The sequence below is a fragment of the Macrobrachium nipponense genome, chromosome 7 (genome assembly GCF_015104395.2).
Source record: "Macrobrachium nipponense isolate FS-2020 chromosome 7, ASM1510439v2, whole genome shotgun sequence".
NCBI classification, from domain to species: Eukaryota; Metazoa; Arthropoda; class Malacostraca; order Decapoda; family Palaemonidae; genus Macrobrachium; species Macrobrachium nipponense.
The window spans coordinates 28,329,177-28,352,540 of record NC_061109.1 but is presented as its reverse complement, the minus strand read 5'-3'; the positions used below and the strand labels follow the sequence as shown (position 1 = coordinate 28,352,540).

The following is a 23,364-nucleotide window of genomic DNA, read 5'->3' as shown; positions in this document are numbered from 1 at the left end:
TTTCATGTGGGATGTGGATTTTATTTGAAAACCTTGCCTGTCTCCAAGCCTTCAATTTGCAGGAAATAATCAGCAGGATTTAATGGAGTTTCTTTTTTCATAGATGAAGGACGAAAACACTTTTCCAAAGCCGTAACTCTTAATATATCATCCAGGAAAGCACAGCTTTGTTAGGAATATTCATGATGAGAACATTTGCCAGAGTGAACAATTGACTTCTTTAGTGTAAAGTATTATTGTTATTATATTAGAGTGTGACTAATAAAGACATAAACCTGAATGCTGGCTTATGTTTCAGGTGCAGTGTGCCTATCATCATTTTTAATTGGTTTGATCTTCTGCACTGGAGCTGGAGAGTACTGGCTTGGTATGTTCGATGCCTTTGCTGGCTCTATGGGTTTAATCATCATTGCTTTCTTCGAGAGCATCGTCGTAGCCTATGTCTATGGGCACAAAAAATTCACAGATGATATTGAAAAGATGATTGGCATTAGACCAGGCTTGTACTGGCAAGCCACTTGGCGTTTCATTTCTCCACTCACCATAGCTGTTATTGTCGTTGCCTCAGTATACTATAGAAGTACTAATCCTCCTGATTATCCAGCTTGGAAAGCTGAGGAAGTAAGTATTTTCACATTTGATTTTATTAGTATTTATTATCTCGTTTTTTATTGGTTATTTTTGGAAATTGTAAAATCTGATCAAGCAAGAGCACATTAATTTAGGAGGAATCTCTAAATGATATGCTAATTTTCACTGCTCTTTAATATTTTCTTGGTTAATTAGTTCCCGTAAGGTGTTTTGTGTTAGCTTTGATGAAATACAATCAGTTTCATTTTGATGTAGTTGGTAGGTCAGACCCTGATATTTTGTAAGTAATGTGTCATGAGGTCTTTGCTGAAGTTCAATACTTTTTCATGGTTGCACTCCCCAAAAATATGCAACCATCATTTCTAAGCTCTACTCCTTCTTCTTTCCCAGTGAGCATTACCATAGAGGGTTTGCAACATCCATTCTGTATTTCATCTGAAAACACAATACTTTAATAGTTTTATGCAGGTTGCTTTGGAAATTTTATTGGTCATCATTATTGCAGTGTTGTCACTAAAATCATGAAGTTGACTTTCAATAAAGTCTTGTGAAGGAGTTCATCATAACTAACAATTAACTAACAGTAATTGTTGAGGGGTGAACCTTGTTCGGTTTTTTGGGAGTGGTATGTTATGTACAGATTAATGAATGTTGTTGATCTTCAGTGCTAATGTGCAGTTTATCTATAGTGTATGAACAGGCATTGTTAACACCCTTTACCTCAAGAATATCTGTACATAAGTTGTAACAGTTGGATTTGAGGCTTGTTGACATCCTTAAATATTTTATCATCTGTATCTTTTGCAAATTCTTTAAAAGCCTCTTCAAACTTGTCATTCTGCTGTTTTTAAGATAACTTCCTTGTATTCACAGTTTTCTGTGCACTGTTTATAGTTGACTCAGCAGTAATCATAACTATCTTGTTGTCATTATTTTCATTAATTATAGAATGCTCTATGGCATCATGATAACCAGAATGAGTTCATGTTCTCCTTTTGGGCCATGTCCCCATTATACAAAAAGCACTTGTTTTGTAGTCAAATCAACAGGTTGCCGTGCCTCAGTGGTGTGATTAGTATGGTCTTGGCTTGCCACCTCGGTGGCTGTGAGTTCGATTCTTAGGCATTCCATTGAGGTGTGAAAAATGTATATTTTTGGTGATTGAAGCTCACTCTCGACGTGGTTTGGAAGTCACATAAAGCCATTGGTCCCGTTGCTGAATAACCACTGGTTCCATGCAACATAAAAACACTATACAAACAAACAAACAATCAACATGTTGAAAGTTTGGCCATGATGTAATATTGGTGTCAGTGATCGGGATGTGGCTTCCTTTTGAAGGCCTTTCCAAAATCTGCTATGCATTATCTTTCCTTTTGCTTTATGGAAGTTTTGAAACTTGTATAACTTTTTGAACTTGCAATGCTATGCTATTCACTAGAAGATGAATTTTTACAAACACAGCATTGTTGTTTTTTTATATTTTGCTTATCTGCTACAGCAGCAGCCTGAGGACTTGAAAAGCAAAAAAAAAGAAACATCAATATGCAAATATTATCAATCAGTAAAGGGTTGACATTGTGTAATGATATCTATACCCAAAATTTTTGTTCAACAAACCAAATTTCACTATTGTAAATTTAATGATAGCATTAATTAAACTAGCTCAAAAATACTGTTCTTGCTCAGAAAGTTGGCCAACAATAGCTACTTTATATAGAAATTTTTGCTGTGACTAAATTATGAGAAATTTTCTATAACTGTTAACAGGATGAGTTTAAGGTTTTGATTTATATACATACACTGCCCATAAAATGTACAACAAACTTAAATGTAGAAAATATTGGAGGTTTAAGTATGAGTGAATAAGAATTTAGAGTTATTTTTACACTATGCCAACCAAATATAAAAATAGTTATTTCAAATTATTAATTTAGTTTTAGGATTGTAAAACCCTTCTTTTTCCATCATGATAGGTAATGAAAATTTATTGCTTTACTGAACATCCTAGTAATTAAAAAGAACCAGAATTTTATACAGAAAAATTTGATTTCTGATAAAGATAGGAATTATCAGCTGATATATGGAAAAAGATTTGACAAGATAGAAAAATACACTGTTAAAAAATCAACTGGTCATCTAAAGTGTAAGGTTAACTTTTAGAACTCATCCAAAGTGTAAGGTTAACTTTTAGAACCTTAAATGATGAAACGTTTTTGTTTTCTTGAGAAGTAATTGTCATATAATTACAGGGCTTTGCTGTAAAAGAACAATATCCTGGATGGGCTATGTTTGTGTGTTTGGTGTTACTCTTGAGTGGATTTCTTCCAATACCGATTGTTTACTTCATGAGACGTTGGCAGTGCATCCGATTTGATGCCAATATTCATGAGGCTTCCATCAAGAGAGTGGAAACCACTATTTCAACAACTGGCATGATCAAGGGAGAAGAGGTGAGTTGACACAATGTCAGAATCATTGTTTATAACTTGTGTTCAGCTGTTGACTTTTTACAATATTTGTTCCCCTTTATTTTATCCTGTTTGTGCATAAATGAGAGCTAATGTTATGGTATAACGTATTTTGTAATGAGTGTGTGTGTTTTTATTCCAATACATACAGGCCACAGCAGAGTATGTAATGTATGGTAGCTGGTTTGATTTAGTGACACCCTTCTTTGAAATAGTTTTCTTCCTCAGTTGATTTGCTGATGATATATTTTATAAGGTAATTGTGCTGGATTTTACTTTCCTGATGCATCAAGAGAGCAGCAGCAATTTACAGTTATCATTTTCATTTATCCTCAGCTTTTACAGCCTTTCAGTATCTGCTTCAACAGTTTTGAATGTATAAGGGCCTGTCACTATCATTCATATTTAAGAAAAGGAAGACTAAGTATTAGTGTGCTATGGACATGTTCATCATTCATCCATATTGTTTAAATCATAGCACTTATTTTCTGAAATAAAAGAAAGCATAAACACAACAATTCAGGAAAATTCCAGTCGGGTCAATTTTTTTTTTCTCACTACAGTGAAGAACATTGTTTTTGGTGGAATGTGAGGAGGAGCTGTTTGCCAATTTATATGTTAACTGATCTCTGATAAATCATCAAGTTCAAGAACATCCAGTTTTAATAGATTGATTAGGCATAAGTGTAAATATTTAAGCAAAGGTTTATTTCAGAGAGAATAATAGGGAGAATGCATTTCTATAGTGCATGTATGCTCTGAAAGGGGATTCCAGTTTAGGAACAGGTTACTGTGTTAAGCAAATCAGTTAATGGGAAAAGCACTTTCTCTGTTCAAAGTTACATATTTCCTTATTTCTGTGCAATGTCTCAGAAAAGAATGCTACCTGAGTTTTAATAATAGTAGTATTCATAGTAAATGAGAATATGGTAGGCACTTGTATAATTTGTTAAGTAAATCCTTTTTTAAGCAAATCATCCTCCACTTTCTGGACATAGTTAATACTCTTGTCTAGGTGCTATTGTAAAAAATTTCATTTTAAGGGCAAATCAGATTGCATCTAAGGTAAGTAATGGTGCAGGGGTGATAGCTAAATTTTTGAAGGTGTGAAAATAAGATACCATGGAATGCTTGACTGATAGACAGGCAAGAATAAAAATACATTCATTCTGATATTTGTATTTGTAAAATTAAATGAAGATATTTCAGGATATACAAAACAAGGAAAATCTTGTTTCAAGTATGTACTCTGATACATCAGTAAAAATATAATAATTTATTTTACAGTTGTCAACAAATGTGCACTGAATGTTTGGGGGAGATAATAAAACTTTTCATATCCAAAGGTTGACACTTATGAAGAACCAGACTTTTTTACGGTAAATTATGGATATATTTACCAGGACTTTGAATACTGTAAGGAATCTCAAACATGCATCTTCATATGCCCACATGAATTACTTAGCATGGTAATGCAAAGCTCAGTTGAAAGGTACCCAGTGTATGTATATGAAGGAATAGTATTGCTTTGTCATGGTGAGGGTGCACCAATAAATTTGATATGGTCCAATAAATATATTAATCTGCAAAGACTGCTTTTTAACTGGATTAGCTTGTAACTTACAAATGGGTTCTTTGGATCCATGATAATGTACAAAAACAGGTTTTGTATCTTAAGGGATTGTAATGTTGCAAGCAAGTCTAATCCAAATAAAATTTTTGCTAATACCGAGTTACAATGAGAAAAATTATGGCATGTCATCACATACTGATGCAGCTTAATTTTCTTTTTTTTTTACTTAAGCTATGTGAAATACTTATAAGATTTATAATAATAATGCAAATATCTAACTTCATAGTGAGGATTTGTTGATTTTTGAGTAAAATCTAAGATCCAATGTTTCTGGTAGGCTGTTGTGGCATTGCACAGTAGTTTTAGAAGGTTGCCACCAGTAGCTGGTAATGTTTAGGAAATATGTGCACTGTGCACTTATATGGTAAGTCTTTAAAGAAACAGTACTCTGAATGGAGAGTTGTGCTTATAAGTGGGTTTCAGTGTGTTGATTATACCATAAATGATAATTTTTAATTCACAATGGCATTGGCACTGGTATCCAGCTGATTTTCAGTTGACTATTTAATACCGTATGGCACCGGAGAACACACAAGGGCATATTTATTTGCTATAGTATTACACTTGATCAGTGTTTTTTGAAGGTGGAAATCATTAGCACTTAGTCTAGATCTGACAGAGGTTATTTAATAGCCCCCAATGAAAAAAAAGAGTCATTTTAAGGATAATGAAGATTTTCCTAGGAAGGATCCAGTACTACTGTATTATGATAACAGAAAGGAATTGGGGATAAATTGACTTGAACATCCATCCTGATGTTGCATGCACAATTGATACTCGATGCATAATCTCTTTCTTGCAGCCCATGCCTCGCACTGACACTTCAGATAGTGAATGGACACGTCTCTTCATTGATAGGGTAGACTCTTCCAACAGCCTTGATGACAATCTGTAAAGTGAGGTTGAGTTGTGTAGGGAAGCCATTGATAGATAATGCTATTCTTGATTTTCAATAACTTTAATCTTGGGTTGCCAAAAACATGAAACTGTGTCCATGTTGGTGAAGTGCCGAGATTACAGAGATTTCAGCCAATCCAATTATAACTTTTCTGTTAGTTATTGGACACAGGCATAAGCTGCTTCTCCTCACTACCCTCACCTAAGAAGGATGTTCAAATGATTGGCTGTTTTATGTAACTTGGTTCATCACGTGATTCGTGTGTGTAATTTGCTGAAAGTAGATGAGCCATTAATGTTATTTTATCTTTTGTAGTTGCGATTGCATTAGGGTAATGTAGTTATAGCTAATAATATTAATCATTTTTGCTCCATAGAAAGAATTCTTATCCCTTACTAACAAAATTTGTGCATAATTTGCTTCAAGTAGAGAGTATTAATTAAGGAAATGACCACCTGAATGAAGTCTTTACCCGATTGTCTCACTGTAACACATTTTTATACCATCCCTAGAACCAGACTTCTTCATAAAATAGGATGAAGTGTAAAAGTAAGTATGAGAAATAGTACCCAACAGCTGTGCAACAAACATACCTCTTAAGAACCAAAGAATGCATTTGGTTGCTTTAACTGCTTTCCTGATAAGCACACCAAGGTTGCATTTCGGAGGATTTCTTAAAATGAGTCCAGCCTCTGTTTCTGTATATTTTCTTTGCTTTCTGTGCTACTCATTTTCTGCACAGATAGACTATTGCATTGTCATAGATACACTCTTTGGCAGGTTCCCTTATGCTAGTCCTTGTGATCACTCCCCCTTCGTGCATTAATCTTTCACCCGGCACCTGATGGTTTCCTTGAACTTTTTATTTGTTTCCACACTGATCATTTATAGACACATTGTAACTGTTAATTCATAGATATAATATAGAATTTGTGTCTGCACTCTTTCTACAGATGAACATTAGCATAGCACACTGTATTGTCTTTGTTCTGAACAGACTTATTGATTGTATAGCAAAATGTTAGTGTACGTTTGTCCCATTATTTTTTTAATGGCTCTTGTGTAGCATCTAATTTCATTTGTACCCTTGTTAATAGTGTTTATGCTCTGTTCATACTTTTGTGTGCAGGGCACTATAGATATGTAAATGTCAGTATAGTTCATCTCTAATATTTCCTCATAGCAGTGCTTACTGTTTGGTATAACAGCTCATTTTATCCTTGCCTGCATCATCTAATAAGAGCTGAAATTTTCAGTATGATTATTTTTTCCGATCCCTGATTGTTTATGTTGTAGGTTCAGTGCTCTTTTTGTTTGTAATACAGGTACTCTTTGTTTTTTACGTGTAAAGGTAAAATATATATGCACTATATTAAAATGAGCTATTTGTTACTTTTGAAACTTAGGAGAAACTATTTAATGGTAGCATTCTTCATTGTATTACCCATTAGTATTTAAGAGTTCTTGAATTAAAAATTCCCTCTTCTCGTAGTGACCCTTAACCTCACAAGAGACTTGAATAGTGATAATTTATAGTTATTGACATATTGTACAATTGAGGTTTTACAGTAAAATCATATTGTATTTAGTTTTAGATTTGGGGAACACACTGGGCCTATATTTATTATTTCATAAGGTGTGCGCCTGCCAGATATTTGTAATCACATATGTATTGGCCTCTTTTCAGTTTACCTAACATAGGAAGAAGAATAACATGTCTCATTTCATTCAAATCTCTTTACTCACCTTTCATGAACTGCATGGATGTGACAGTTAGCAACTATACATAGCTACTGTTCTTCAAAGCTTTGCTATGCATCCCCTACCATGATTTGATAAGGGCATACTCCTTTATCCAACTTTCTATTTCTACTGAAAAACTTGGTCCAAAGTGAGAAGTTCGGCCTCCCAAACTTAAGTACAGTAATGAGCGCCTTTTGCAGCTGTGGCAATCTAGTCATACTGAATTTAATTTTCTATTGGCAGTCCCTGCACTCTTCTTGCTACATTGTTTTATGCACTGCCAGTTCTTCATTTCAGCATCCAGAAACTTGAAGGAATCAGTATGATTAAGTGGGTTGAATGTGTGTGAATTACTCTTAGCTGTTGGCAGGCAAATCAAAGCTCTATACATCCTTCCTTTGTATTCATCTTAAACTTTATAAAATGACTTGTAAATCAATGGTGTGCTCTTCTGTTAACCATGCATATCTTTGAACTCTCCTCAAGGTTTGTTCTTTCAGGGCTTGTTGACCCCAAACCATCACGAGGGTGGACAGTCGGGAGATCTGCAACACTTATATAACATACAACATTCATAATTGATAGACATCTTCTGAAAAAATGTTTTCAGACTTAGCATACTAACCTCTCACAATCATGAATCCTGGCAAACTGTGTAGATTGGGGAAGTGAAGTACATTTCATTAGCAGGATCTACTATTTGAGCATCATGATAATTTGCAATTTTAGCTGTGAAGCAGTGCACCAAAAGCCCCTTGTTTCTCTTGGGCAGTACAAAAATTTTTTCAATCACTGGAAAATGTATACCTTGGATGCACTGTACCCTTTAGAACTTCTCTCTTCCATAGAGACGTAGGTTCCCGTTGGCATCCTTTTCCAGAAGAACGCGGATTTGTCAAGATAGAGCATATGTTTAAGGTTGTATCAGCTTTCCACCATGCCCCCTTTTAAGCAGGTATGGCAATGGAGTTGCTCTTGCCACATCTATAATGTTTGGATTCATGTGGGTTTCTTATTCTCTGCAAGTGTATGTGGTTCTCAGACCTCAAAAGCCATTCATTGCTGGTATCAATTGGTCTCATTTCATTTGGTGATCGTTCTTCACCGTCACTCACCACTGCTGTCTTAGGTTGCCTCATCTCACAGGAATATTATTCTTGAAATGATGTGTAATTCACATTTGTCATTTAGTTTTCATTTGTCATCTTACAATAACCACTTAGCACTTAACAGCATAAAAACCAGCACTTATATTCGAAAAATCTTTGTTTATGGTTGAAAATTACAAATGAGCACACAAGTTGTTCTCACAAGTGTTTTCCTTTCACTTTTGCAATTGCTTTAGATTTCATTCGCAATGTACCACTTTCCTCCCCTTGCATTTTTTGCCGGAGGCTAAACGTTTTGTTTCTGACTGCCAACTTTGAACGAAGTTTCATTCAGTATATATATAAAAAAAAAGACGACTCATTTTACACAGCAAAAGAGCAGCTCATATACAAGACCTGAAATAGATCATGAAAGTATCACCTCATAATCTTTCACTTCTTAGTGTTAGTTTTGTGAAGTATACAAATGATCACTTTTGAAATGTTTTACTTTAGTAACCAACCACTCAAACTGCATGTCAGGCTGGAAAATTAGTTTTTTTTTTTTTTTTTTTATACTACATACTACTGAGAATCAAGTTTTTTATTTTGAGTAATGTACTTTTTGTATATCCGTAAGTTTTTGTGGGTGCTTTTGAATTACACTATTATGCTTAAATTTGCATAATTTATTCTCCACAGACAAGATTGTCATGAAGTTTGATTTTTCTTGAATCATATTCAGAGTGAATCTACCACAAAATAAATTACATTTATGAGGGGTACAGTTTCATGATCCCACATACAGTATAGTTTTTCATCTAATAAGCAGACACTACTTTTGAGCCTCTTCTTAATGAATACTTTGTATTCCTGAAAATAAGGTGTTTATATATCTAAAATCCCTTTATTAAAACAAAGGCTTGTGTAATCTCGGTTTCAGTTAACAATTCAAGAGCATACTCTATAGTAAAATCTGTCATGACACTTAAGCGTGAACATTCCATGATTGTTTATGTATAGCAAATAAATTCATACCTGGTTCTTGTTTAATATATACAGTAATGAAATGATCACAAGCAAGTTTGTTACCTAAGTAAGAAAGGAAGGCTGAAGTAAGAGTACATAAAAATTTTATTATCATCTGTAATTTTGTTATTGTATATACTACCTTATAAATTAGACGCAGATATCTGTCTATGTAAAGGTAAACTTTACAGGTCTAGAAATATCAGGATACATCAGGTTTCTTCATAGTAGAAACCTGTAGAAAAGTTTACAAAATATTGTATATCACTGTATTAGCCATAGTAGACTGTATGTAGCATTTTTGTTTTTACTCAGAAACTTGTCTTCAAGCTCCTGAACATTTCTGGGTTAAAAAAAAAAACTGCACCAGTTTTTTTAGGCTATATAGCTGAAACTCCTATTTGTAGTATATTTATTGTGCCTATACATGTATTCACTAATTTGGAAGTGGAATTGATGGTATTAGCTTTACATAAATATAAATGTCTGATGTGTGGCAATGATGGGGGGAGAGATGAAAAGTATAATAATTACAAAATTATAAAAAAAAAGGCTTAAAGTCTGTTCCCTTGTAGTTTATATATATATATATATATATATATATATATATATATATATATATATATATATATATATATATATATATATATATATATATATATATATATATATTGTGTGTGTGTGTGTGTGTGTGTGTGTATTCTATTAGCAGTAGTAGTGCTATTTGAATACTATCACATGCTCAGATTTATTTGTTGCTTTTGATTTATTCCAAAAATAATAATGGTAGTTTTTGCAATACAGCATACCTTGCATCAAATACTTGTTTTGAATGGAATGCTTCTTTTTAGCCATATATATTTATCTCAGTGCGCTAATATCTTTGAAGCGTGTTTTCTCATATTAACCCTTAAACGCCGAAGCGGTAAAAATAAAAAACTCCCCCGAATTCCGAAGCCGGTTTTGAGTGAGCGCGGAATCGGAAAAAATAATGTTTTCAAAAAATCACAGCGCGCTTAGTTTTGAAGATTAAGAGTTCATTTTTGGCTCCTTTTTTTGTCATTGCCTGAAGTATAGTATGCAATCATCAGAAATGAAAAATAATATCATTATCATATGTAAATAATGCGATATATGGTAGCGAAAAAAAAAAAATTCATACATAATTGTATTAAAATCACGCTGTGCAAAAAACGGTAAAAGCTAACGAGTTTCTTTTTTTTTTTGTTGTATTGTACACTACATTGCAATCATTTTGATATATAATACATTGTAAAACAATAAAAGCAACACCGGAAAAATATTATCACAAAACGATGTACGAATTCGTAACGTGCGAACGTAAAAAAATATTTTTTTCAAAAATTCACCGTAAATCTCAATATTGTTCTAGAGACTTCCAATTTGTTTCAAAATGAATAGAAATGATTGAATATTACGATACTGTAAGAGTTTTAGCTTACAATTGCGTTTTTCGACCATTTCGGTAGAGTCAAAGTTGACCGAACGTGGTTTTTTTTCTATTTATCGTTATTTATATGCAAATATTTCGAAAATGAGAAAAGCTACAACCTTCAAATATCTTTCATTTTATTTTACATGAAATTGCGCACATTTTCATATATAAAACTCTATGAAATGCCTAATATGAAACGGAGCAAATTTTCCGAGAATTCGATGTACGCAATTCGGAGATTTATGGCGGAGAATCCGCGCGCGGAGGGAAGGAAAGTTTTTTTCATAAATTCACCATAAATCGAAATATTGTGCTAGAGACTTCAAATTTGTTGCAAAATGAAGGTAAATGATTGAAAATTACTAAAATATAAGAGATTTAGCTTACAATTGCGTTTTTCGACCATTTCGGTAGAGTCAAGTTGACCGAATCGTGGTTTTTTTTTCTATTTATCGTGATTTATATGCAAATATTTTGAAAATGAGAAAAGCTACAAACTTCAATTATTTTTTGTTGTATTTCAAATGAAATTGCGCACATTTTCATATGTAAAACTTTATGTAACGGCTAATTTAAAATGGTGCAAACATTACCACAATCGCACATAACATTTTTTCAGAAGAGTTACCGCGCGGACGTAAGGAAAATTTAATATTTTTCATAAATTCACATAAATCGAAATATTGTGGCTAGAGACTTCCAATTTGTTACAAAATGAAGGTAAATGATTGAATATTACTAAAATATAAGAGTTTTAGCTTACAATTGCGTTTTTCGACCAAAATTGACCGAAGGTTTGAAAATTTGTCACTTATCATTTTTTATATGAAAATATTTCAAAACTGATAAAAGCTACAACCATGGATTGTTTTTAGTTGTATTGTGCATGAAATTGCGCACATTTCCATATATAAAACTTTATGTAACGGCTAATTTTAAAATGGTGCAAACATTACCACAATCGCATGTATGATTTTTTTCGGAAGAGTTACCGCGCGGACGTAAGGAAAATGTTTTTTCATAAATTCACCATAAATCGAAATATTGTGCTAGAGACTTCCAATTTGTTGCAAAATTAAGGTAAATAGTTGAATATTACTACAATATAAGCGTTTAAGCTTACAATTGCGTTTTTCGACCATTTCGGTAGAGTCAAAGTTGACCGAAGGTTGAAATTTTGGCACTTATCGTTATTTATATGGAAATATTTCAAAATTGATAAAAGTTACAATCATGACTATTTTTTTGTTGTATTGTGCATGAAATTGCGCACATTTTCATATATAATACTTCATGTAACGGATAATTTAAAACGGTGCAAAAATTATGTCAAAGTGACGAAATAATTTTTGAGATGTGTCACTGATACTTTTTAGTGCGATAAGAAAGAAATTCGCGCTTGCGCGCCTGCGTAACGATTGTAAACAAAACAACGCCTTGATCCGTGAACTCCCAGCATCCCCCAAGGCGCGTGATTCAAAAGTTTTCGGCTGGTAGGCCTATAAGTATTTTTCCGCGAATTTAAAAAAAAATTTTTTTGAGCCGACGTATGGTACGTCCATTCGGAAATCGGGGGAGATTTTGACTCGACGTTTAATACGTCCATTCGGCGTTTAAGGGTTAATATCTTTTATATTAGCGAGGGACAAACTTAAGGATACATCAGACTACTTTTGATAACACTAAATCAAATGGATTAAAGCTGCTGTTACCAAAGTAAACGCTATGTAAAATACCAATACATTTTTTCTGTATATAAGCTAACCAGTTTCACAAAAACAATATTTTATTTTACTGATAAACCATGTTAGGAATTTTTGCATAAGCTGGTGAGAAAGATTTTGAGATAAAATTTCCATTCTGTTCACTATGAATTTTTTCCTTATTGTGTGTATTATATAATTATATATATATATATATATATATATATATATATATTATATATATATAGTATATATATACCCTACATACATACATATATACATATATAAATATAATATATGTATATATGTGTATATATTATTAATATATTAATATATATATATATATATATATAATTAATATATATATATATATATATATATACTATATATATAATATATATATTATATATATATATATATATACACACATATACATACATACATACATACATACATACATACATACATACATACATACATACACTCACTCCACTGGTTGCAGGCCTCCATGGCTCTTTGCCACCTCTACAAGAAGCTTCCAATGACCATGGTCCTGTGCAACATCCCACCAATACCCCAGACCATCACTCCAAGCTTTGCCATGTCCCTTTTTATGTTATCAGACCATCTCATACGGGGTCTTACTGGAGGTCATCTGCCTTCTGGTTGTCCTCTAGTAATCTGGCTTATCAGTCTATCCTCATGAGCCCTGGCCACATGCCCTGCCCACCTCAGTCTGTGAGCCATAATTGTGCTTGTTATCAGGGTTACTTCTGTCATTTCCCTCAGTTATTATTATGCCTTTTTCTCCATTGCCCCATCTCCACATCAAAGACCAGTCCACATATCCTTCTCAAGAGTGCATTCTCAAACATTTCCAACCTTTGTTCCTGATCCTTTGTCAGCCTCCAGTTTTCACAACCATACGTTAACACGGTTTTAATAAGTTGTATAGGCCTTCACCTTTGTTCTCCTTGATAAGATATTGCTATTAAGAACTTTGGCTAAAGCTCAACTACATCTGGCTACCACTGCTATTCTTAGCTTTACCTCTTCCTTTACTTTATTTTCAGCTGTAACTGTTGATCCAAGGTATTTGAAATTCTCGACAGCTTCCAACTCCATTTTTCCACCCCTGGTGTTACCCAGTATCCTCTCTTGCCTTGAAACTTTCAAGATTTTGGTTTTAGCCTCATTTATTTCCAGGCCAACTTGATTTGCAGCTTCTCTAAAAATGCTTATTTTTCTATCCATTTCCTGGATGCTTTCATCACAGTCAATATCATCTGCATAAGCTAATCTATCACACATATCCTCCCCAAGATGGACTCCATTACCCTGTGGCATTTGCCTCATGACCCATTCCAGCACTAGGTTAAAAAGAATCGTAGACAGTGCACATCCCTGCTTTAAACTGCTGTAAACTTCAAAAGGATCTGTTACTTCCCCTCCAATCTGTACTCTTGCCTCATATTTCTGTAACACATTTTTATCAGTATTCTCCACTCTTTATCTTATTTCCAGTATTTCTCCAGGATCTGCCTTACAATAAATATTTGGTCTATGGTTGATCTAGACTCTAAACCCTGCTTGGTAATCCCCTACTGTTTGCCTCACTGTGTCTCTTCAGTCTATTATTTGATATATAGTTTAGCTACAATTTTATATCCAATAGTTAAGAGACAAATGCCTCTATAATCCCCACATTCCGTTCTATCACCTTCCTTGTGAATTGGCACAAACAGTTCCTCCTCCCATTCTTCAGGCATTTCTTCCCTTCTCCAAATTCCAATCACAATTTTTCCCATTGCTTTTTGTAGCTGTCTTCCTCCATACTTCAGTAGTTCTGCACTAATTTCATCAAGGCCAGCAGACTTATTATTCTTTAGGTGTTTTATTATTTCTAGAATTTCCTCTGTGGTTGGGTTCTCTTCATCTTCTAATATAATTTCTTCATTCTCCCCAGGATGTTCAGGAGGTGTTGTTCTATTTAACAAGGTTCTAAATGTTCTACCCATCTCTTCTATTTCCTCTCTATCTACTAAAAGATTGCCATTTCTACTGCACACCAATCCTTGTCTGGCCTGGTATCCCTTCCTGATTTTATTTATACCATGGAACTCGGTCCTCATATTTCCCCGTCTGCTGTTGCTCTCAACCTCTTCCAACTCCCTATAGATCAACATTTTTTTCTTCCTTATGGTAGTGCTGCATGCATCATTTCTTGCCTCTATATATATCCTTCTCCTCTCTGCATTTCCACTATTCTTTATCCATTTTAATCTTGCTTCTCTTCTTCTTTGGGCTGGCTCTCTGCATTCCCCATCAAACCATCGCCCTCCCCTCCGTTGCCTCACCCTGCCAACAGTTCTCTCAGCTGCTTCCAACACTATAGGCTTTACTTGGTTCTAGCTTATGTCATATACCTCTAATGCTGCAAATGTGCTCTCTACTTAAACCTGATACTACAATCTTTTTTCCTCTTCTTTCAGTTTCTCATTTTTTATCTTAGATGTTTGCCCTCCATTCTTTCTCTCTGTTGTTAAATATATATGTATTTTTGCTGCCACCATGTAATGATCTGACTCACAATCCACTCCCCAGTATGCTCTTACATCCACCATTGCTGATCTAAATTTCCTTTTGACTAAAATATGATCAATTTGATAGGTTATATTTCCATCAGGTGAAAGTAAAGCGCCCTTATGTTTTTCTTTGTGTCGGAACAGAGTGCCTCCTACAACTAAATTGTATTCTGTGGCTAGTGTTGCTAGTCTAATCCCATTGTCATTACTATTTTCATGTAAGCTGTGTGTGGCTATAGTTCCCGTAAAAGCTGCTATTTCTTTACCCACTTTAGCATTCATATCCCAGTGTTATTAGCATTGTTTAAAACCTCCTGAACTTCACCATACCATCGATCTTTGGTAGCGTCTTCACTGTCCTCTATAAGTGCATGCAGTGTTATTACTGTGATTTTAAACCATTTAGCAGTCATCCTTATTCTTGCTATCCTGCTGCTTATACCCTCAAACTCTACAACAGCAGTGCTTATATTTTTACTAATATAAAATCCAACTCCCTCCTCTTGTCTTCCATCTTCTCTGCCACTATAGTATATGACCCCCTTATCCTTCTCACACTTCCCAACTTCCAGCCATCTAGTCTCTTGTACAGTAGCTGTTTGTATACCATATCTTTCCAGCTCATTTTCAAGTACATCAGCAAATCCCCCTCTGTACAAACTTTGCACATTCCAAGTAGCAAACTTTATGGGTGTTTTCCAGCTCATGATCCTATTCGTTCCTAAGTCATTAACAAGTGGTCCAGGCCTATTTGCTTCTTGTACGGTTTCTGTAACAATGTAGGTTTTTACAGGAGAGGGTTGTTAGCCCCTCCCTAACCTTCCCCATTTATCCAGGCTGAGGACTGGCACAGAATTACATCCATGGCTGGGTTATCTATATATGTATATAATATATAATATATATATATAATTATATATAATTATATATATATATATATATATATATATGATATATATAATATATATAACATTGGTATATGACCCTGACCTGGATCGTGTGGGTCTCTTTAAGTTACTGTGGGTCATGCAGAAATCAAACACTCAGTGATAAATTTAGCACCGGTCTTATATTCTAATGAAGTTACACAAGGGCCCGAGTGAGAGTAAAACTAAATCCTATAGAAACCCGAGTTTCGGACTGAGGATGGAAACCGGTGGAGGGATCAAGAGGGTGTCGCACGTCCACCCTATCGCTTGACCGACACCTCACTGCCTTGACCCTCAAGGGGACGCCTTGGCTTCCTTTCCTTCCTCTAGTACCCCACAAACCCCCGATATTGTCCCTCCTGTATGTGATTGGCTCCGGCACCTCTCCTTAGGCCTATTGACCAATGGGTGCCAACATAGGTGACGCTAAAAACCAACGAACTTTTGGGGGGGTGTTGGGGAGAGGTGATGCTCTTTTTAATCTGAGAGAGAATGACTGTTAACATGGCGTCATGATATTGTCTAAATATATAAAAACCCCAAGGCCAATTATAGAGCCTAAAACAGTCATCATTATTCGGGGAAAATGAGCAGGAGCATCCTTTAATCCACCTCGGTGGTCGCGGGTTCAATTCTTGGCCATTCCATTGAGGAGTGAGAGATGTGTATTTCTGGTGATAGAAGTTCACTCTCGACGTGGTTCGGAAGTCACGTAAAGCCGTTGGTCCCGTTGCTGAATAACCACTGGTTCTATGCAACGTAAAAACACCATACAAACAAGGCAAAGGGAAAAAAATTATATTCATATTGCTGATTATTCGCTATGAAGGGCGTTTTCTCTTTACTCTTTTTATCAAGAGGTATTTGATGATAGCCAGACTTAAGATCCAATGTGGTGAAAAATTTACTCCTCCTTACTTTAAGCAAAAGCTCTTCGATCGAGGGCAGTGGATAGGCATTGTCCTTGGTAATGGCATTCAATCATTTATAATCATCACAGCCTGAGAGAGCCATCTTTTTTCTTAACTAAAACGATCGGAGAAGCCCAGGGAGACTCACTTTCCCGAATGATACCCTGCTCCAGCATCTGTTTTATCTTTTCCCCAGTTACTTGTTCATGACAGGCAGGTGTTCTGTAAGGCTTACTCCGAATATGGGGATGATCTCCTGTTTCTATTTTAAAAGGTATCTTATCAATTCTCCCTGGAGGCTCTTCTCCTATCACCATTGTGTCTTGATATTCCCTTACTATTTCTCCTTCGCAACTGCGATAATTCAAAGGTGTTGCTTTGACAGCTGTTTGCAATAGTTTTCTAAGCCGGGGTTCGCCGCGACCTTGACTCTGTGTAGTCAAGGCCGACACTGCGTTATTGGCTTCTACGAGGGAACACACTTCTAAATCACATTGAGACTCTTTACTTAATTCTAATCTACGACTACTCACATTTACAAAAGGGATATTTGCCTTGCCATCGATGATGGTAGCGACACCAGGCAACATAAAGTCTGCCCACTCTCTATGGGGATTTATATATACCAACGTTCCTTCTTGTCGTTTCCTTGCTGGGACAAGAGGAAGGGAATAGAAATAGGCAGGTGGGATCACCTCCCCTACCTCAGGGCTAGCGGGCACCACTCCCGTATCCCCCGTGGCGGCCACGAGTCAACACTCGTCCGCCAAGGGAGATTGCTTGTTGCACTGTTCTCTGCAACACGATGGTATGCCCACTGGCACTGTGCAATGTTAGACACCCTTTTGATGCTGAAATGGCACCTGTCACTAAGTGTTCCACGATCAAAGAGACACATGCCCCGCTGTCTAATAGCCCATTGTGGTTTTTCGAGTCCATTCCCACTTTTAGAATAGGTACGGCTCCATCTCCACTCTCATGAGAGGGAGGGGCAGAGGGAGACGGCCATCCAGCCTCCCATACAGAAGCACTCACCCCGGGGCCAGTGGGAGCACCACGAGAAGGGGGGGGGGGGTCCCCACCTACTTGCTGGCTGGAGGTAGCATTGCTCCAACCGGGCCCGCTTTTGTTCCTCCGGTCGTGGCTGCCGCTGGCCCTTGGAGTGATGGAGGGAGATTGTTCGTCGGCACTTGCCTTCCTCTCCTTCCTCGCGGCCTTCCCCTTCCTCTTGTGGGAGGGGGCCCGCGATTTGGTGCGGCGCGGTTTTTTTGTACACTGGCTGACCAGGTGATCCACTGCACTGCACCTATAACAACCCCACTGTCCAAAGGAGGGGCATTGGGCGCGCCAGTGACCCCTTCTTCCGCACTGCCAGCAGCATCCTCCAGTCGTATCCACGCTTCCCCCTCCCTTGGTTCCCCTCTGTCGCTTGGCACTAGGGCCAGCCCTGGAGTTGGATGGGGCGGGTAGAGCGCGTCTTCTTGTACCAGGACGGGCGGCGGCAGCAAAGAAAGGACGGGGAGCAACCCCACTTCCTCCTCTTTCTTGTTCCTGCCACGTGGTATCAACTAGTGTATGTATTGCTGGGATAGCGTCTTCTAACAGCGCATGTCGTGCTTCGTTTCCGTTGAGGATACCATAACAGGTGAGGGAAGGGCCTCCACCAATATTTGCCTGCAGAAGGCATCTTTATCGTCTTCCAATTGAGCCTTTGTAGGTGCCAGACTGTCATAGTCCTTTGACAGTCGGTCGACAAAAGAGGCCACGGTCTCCCCACTCTCATCGTGTGGTGGTAGGCTGCCCATAACTTTCTTCGTTCACTCTCCCGGAGGCCAAAACGACGGATCATTTTCTTTTTTAATTCACCCCAATCTTCGGAAGAGCCATGTTTCCAACCTACCATCATACGCTGAGCGTCCCCGGTAATTTTCTGTTTGGCAACCAAAACTATTTCCTCGTCCATCCAGCTTTCCGTAGCGAGTTTCACACACGTTAAAAAGGCCTCTACGGAGAAGAATCCTTCTTTGGGTCGCGAACTGTCGAATTCCGGCACGTGCCCAAGGAAATGTAATTTCCTCTCAGGATCTGGTCTTCTACCTGCATCCATAGGTGGAGGCGGTAACATCATTCCCGACGATGTGGACCCATTTAATACACTTTCACTGTTACTATTCGTGTTTCCCGACAGTCTGCTACTGTCCAAGTCCCTCGCATTCGTCTGGTTTCCACCCCCACGCTGTCTCCATTCCACGAATCCTTTAATAAGCGCAACTTGCTCGTCTATTTCGTGATTTACCTCACTCCTTACCGGGCTAACTTCTACCGCTCTAGCGTCTCTCGTGTCCTCGTCATCACTGTCAGCCATGTGGGCCCTCATGCTTCTTGTATTATACACCATTGTACCTCACCGTTTTTCACTTCCGTGGTTAATTATCAAGTTGGCACAACCACAATGACCCACAGTTGGCTAACGATTGATCAATTAGCGTATTGTACTGAATTACAACACACCACACTACGGCACCCTACACCTGACACCAAAATTATGACCCCGACCTGGGTTGCGTGGGTCTCTTTAAGTTACTGTGGGTCATGCAGAAATCAAACGCTCAGTGATAAATTTAACACCGGTCTTATATTCTAATGAAGTTACACAAGGGCCCAAGTGAGAGTAAAACTAAATCCTAAAGAAACCTGAGTTTCGGACCGAGGATGGAAACCGGCTGAGGAAACAAGAGGGTGTCGCATGTCCACCCTAACGCTTGACTGACGCCTCACTGCCTTGACCCTCAAGGGGACGCCTTGGCTACCTCTCCTTCCTCTAGTACCCCACAAACTCCCGATATTGTTCCTCCTGTATGTGATTGGCTTCGGTACCTCTCCTTAGGCCTATTGACCAATGGGTGCCAATATAGGGGACGCTAAAAACCAACGAACTTTTGGGGGGTGCTAGGGAGAGGTGACACTTTTTAATCTGAGAGAGAATGACCGTTAACTTGGCATCATGTGAGGAGTTCCTGGCTTGGGGAGATTCTTGCAAGCGCTCTAGAATGGCATGTATATATATATATATATATATATATATATATATATATATATATATATATTATATATATATATATATATTATATGTTATATATTATATTATAATAACGAGATGGTCAATCTTGTTATTAATATTTTTTAAAAGGTAGCGATGGACGAAGAGCGGCAGGCAACTGGTAATTGGTAATACATTCTCTCTCTCGCTCTCTCTCTCTCTCTCTCCTCTCTCTCTCTCTCTCTCTCTCTCTATATATATATATATATATATATATATATATATATATATATATATATATATATACCTCTATATATACCCATATATATACAGGCAGTCCCCGGGTTACGACGGGGGTTCCATTCTTAAGACGCGTCGTAACCCGAAAATCGTCGTAAGCCGGAACGACATTGGAAAAATGTCTTAAACTAATAAAAAGTTATAAAAACCTTACTTGTAATCCTTTGGTTACACTACATGTTGTTTCCTGTAGTTTTATGTACAACCTGGAGTTATTTTCATAAAAAAATGCTGGTTCTTGAAGGTAAAAACTATTGTAATCCTCTGGTGACACTACATTCTTGAAGTTTTATGTACAACCTGGAGTGATTTTGCCAAATCTTGAGGGCTACAAGAACAGTTGATTACTATTTACGTATCATATAGACTAATTAAAGTAAACGTATCTTTAAATAGGTTTATATATTAGTATCAACAAAACATTTACTGGCATGAGTCAGAGGCTGTTTAAGGGGGCCGGCCGGAACCCCTTTATATGGAGGTATAGGGCGAAAAATGCAAAGTCATGAAAAAATTCATGGAGCTTCATATGGCAATTGAGAATACGTATACGAAATATTTTGTCAAAATTCCTCTTACTTTCGTAGTTACAGGGTAATTAGTTAACGTAACTCAATAAGCCTAAAACATTGATCCGTACAAGAAAATGCAATATTTCCTCTATTATCGTAAATTTTGATAATTATTGTCAAAGAAATTGGGAGAAATGGCATCTGGAGACATTCCCTGAGTCGAGAAGGAGACCAGGCTCAGCTATCAAGTCCATTTAGTGCGATCACAGACTTCGAGTAGTCTACACGTTCCATTTCACCTGTGACATACGCCTGCTTTTACGTATGTTTCGGCAAGAATTTCATCATGCCAATGAGGAAAAGACAAGGAAAACATCTCGCTAACATACAGACGAAGACAAATCGCTCAAGTATTATTACAGAATATCATAATATATGCATAGTTAGTGAAAAGAGAGGGGAGGGTTGCTTAGTAACGCCCCCGTCTTGCTTGACAGCACACGTCACACTGTGCACCAAGGCTACGATCTTTGAGCAAAGAGATCTTCATTTATGATAAAGAACAAAGTTTTGGTTTTTTAAAACCCAAAATGGAATATGAAATTCATAATAATCATGATTTATTAAATTGTCTTTGTAAAAAAAGAGTACGCCTTCGAGTTTCACCTCTTGGCATTCTCTTGCATTTACGTTTGTTTATCTTTGTTCCGGGCAAGAATTTCATCATGCCAAAGAGGAAAATACAAGGAAAACATCTCGCTAACATACAGAAGAAGAAAATTCGCTGTAATAAGCCGAGTTAGTGAAGGGGAGAGAGAGAATTGCGTAGGAAGGAGTGCCCCATCTTGCCTCAAGCAGTGCCCCAGGCTGCGATATATGAGCAAAGGGATCATCATTTATGATTAAATTATGATAAATAAAATAGTTTTGGTTTATTAATACACAAAAAAGAAATATACATTCATAATAATAATTATTTATTAACATTGTCTTTATAGAAATAGGAAGGAAAACTTTGAACGCCCGTATCTCAAAACTATACTTATTGACCTTCAAAATCTATCTTCTCACTTAGTTTGCAAGCTATAACATTGGAATTTGGTATATAACTCAGAAAGACATTATAGAACAATCAAATAGAGCCCTTTTTTCCAATTTTTGTTTCATATTTTTTTTATAAATTTTTTTCTCCTGATTTATAGGGTTTATTTTTTTACCATATTGAAGAATTCATATCTTGCAAAAAAATGGCTTTTAGAAAAAAAACTCTCCATTCGATTGGAGGTCTACATCAGGTCTATATATGGTAGTAATCCAGGTCTAACTATTAAATGCAAGGGAGGGAGATAGAATTTTGAAAAAAATGGTTATTTTCGGGGATAAATCGCCCTGGCGTCACAAAACCGAAGGTCAAAGGCGAAAATCATATGCGGTTTGGAGATGTCCCAAGTCACCTTATTAAGTGGTATGAATATCAAAGTCCTGTCCTTAAAAAAGGGCATTAGCCGGCCGGCCCCCTTAATGAAACGAACACTTCTCTGTCCTATCTGTTCAGTTGTTGCCAAGACGCCTCTCTCTCTCTCTCTCTCTCTCTCTCTCTCTCTCTCTCTCTCTCTCTCTCTCTCTCTCTCTCTCATCAAATTACTGGATAATGTCTCTCTTGGATACTTCGATTTTGCCAAATCTTGATGGCTACAAGAACAGTTGATTACTATTTACGTATCATATAGACTAATTAAAGTAAACGTATCTTTAAATAGGCTTATATTATTAGTATCAATAAAACATTTACTGGCATGAGTCAGAGGCCGTTTAATGAAACAAACACTTCTCTGTCATATCTTCAGAAAATAAACGTTACGTCAATCTCCAAGACCATTGGCAAATGATCTTTTTTGCCAAGACGCCTCTCTCTCTCTCTCTCTCTCTCTCTCTCTCTGATCAAATTACTGGATAATGTCTCTCTTTGGATACTTGGAATTTGCGTTGTAATCTAACCAGAAACTTAGTTTTGTTATTATTACTGGAAACAAGCAATGATTTTTTCATTATTTGCGCTTTTGGACTGTTATAAACTTTGTGCATCCAAGCTAGTATTCATTCGCTCGGAAACTAGTTCCGCATATGAGACGTCACTAAAAAAACATAGAAAAATATGACATATAAAGTGTCGAAAATCATCATAACCTCAAAATTTTTGTTGTAATCTAACCAGAAACTTATTTTTATTAATATACTGTGCTAAACTGTAAAGGATTTTTATCATAGTATGCGTTTTTTAAAAGCGTTGTTAACTCGGAGCGTCAGAAGCGTCAGCGTCGGAAGCGTCAGCGTCGTAATGTCGGAACAAACGTCGTAATCCAGGGCGGATTTTTCAATGAATATTTAAGGAAAAGTGTTGTAACCTCGGAACGCCGGAGCCGTTGTAACCCGGGGACTGCCTGTATATCCATCTTGATATACCTCCCCCCCTCC

General features: G+C 36.7%; 1 protein-coding gene across 1 annotated transcript in view; it reads left to right on the top strand.

Moving 5' to 3' along the window:
- LOC135217481 (sodium- and chloride-dependent transporter XTRP3A-like) overlaps positions 1-23,364 on the top strand; it is a 243,982-nt gene that overhangs the window by 196,549 nt on the left and 24,069 nt on the right. The window contains 2 exon segments of the mRNA XM_064253400.1: positions 299-621; positions 2,844-3,044. Coding sequence (XP_064109470.1) covers positions 299-621; positions 2,844-3,044 — 524 coding nt within the window.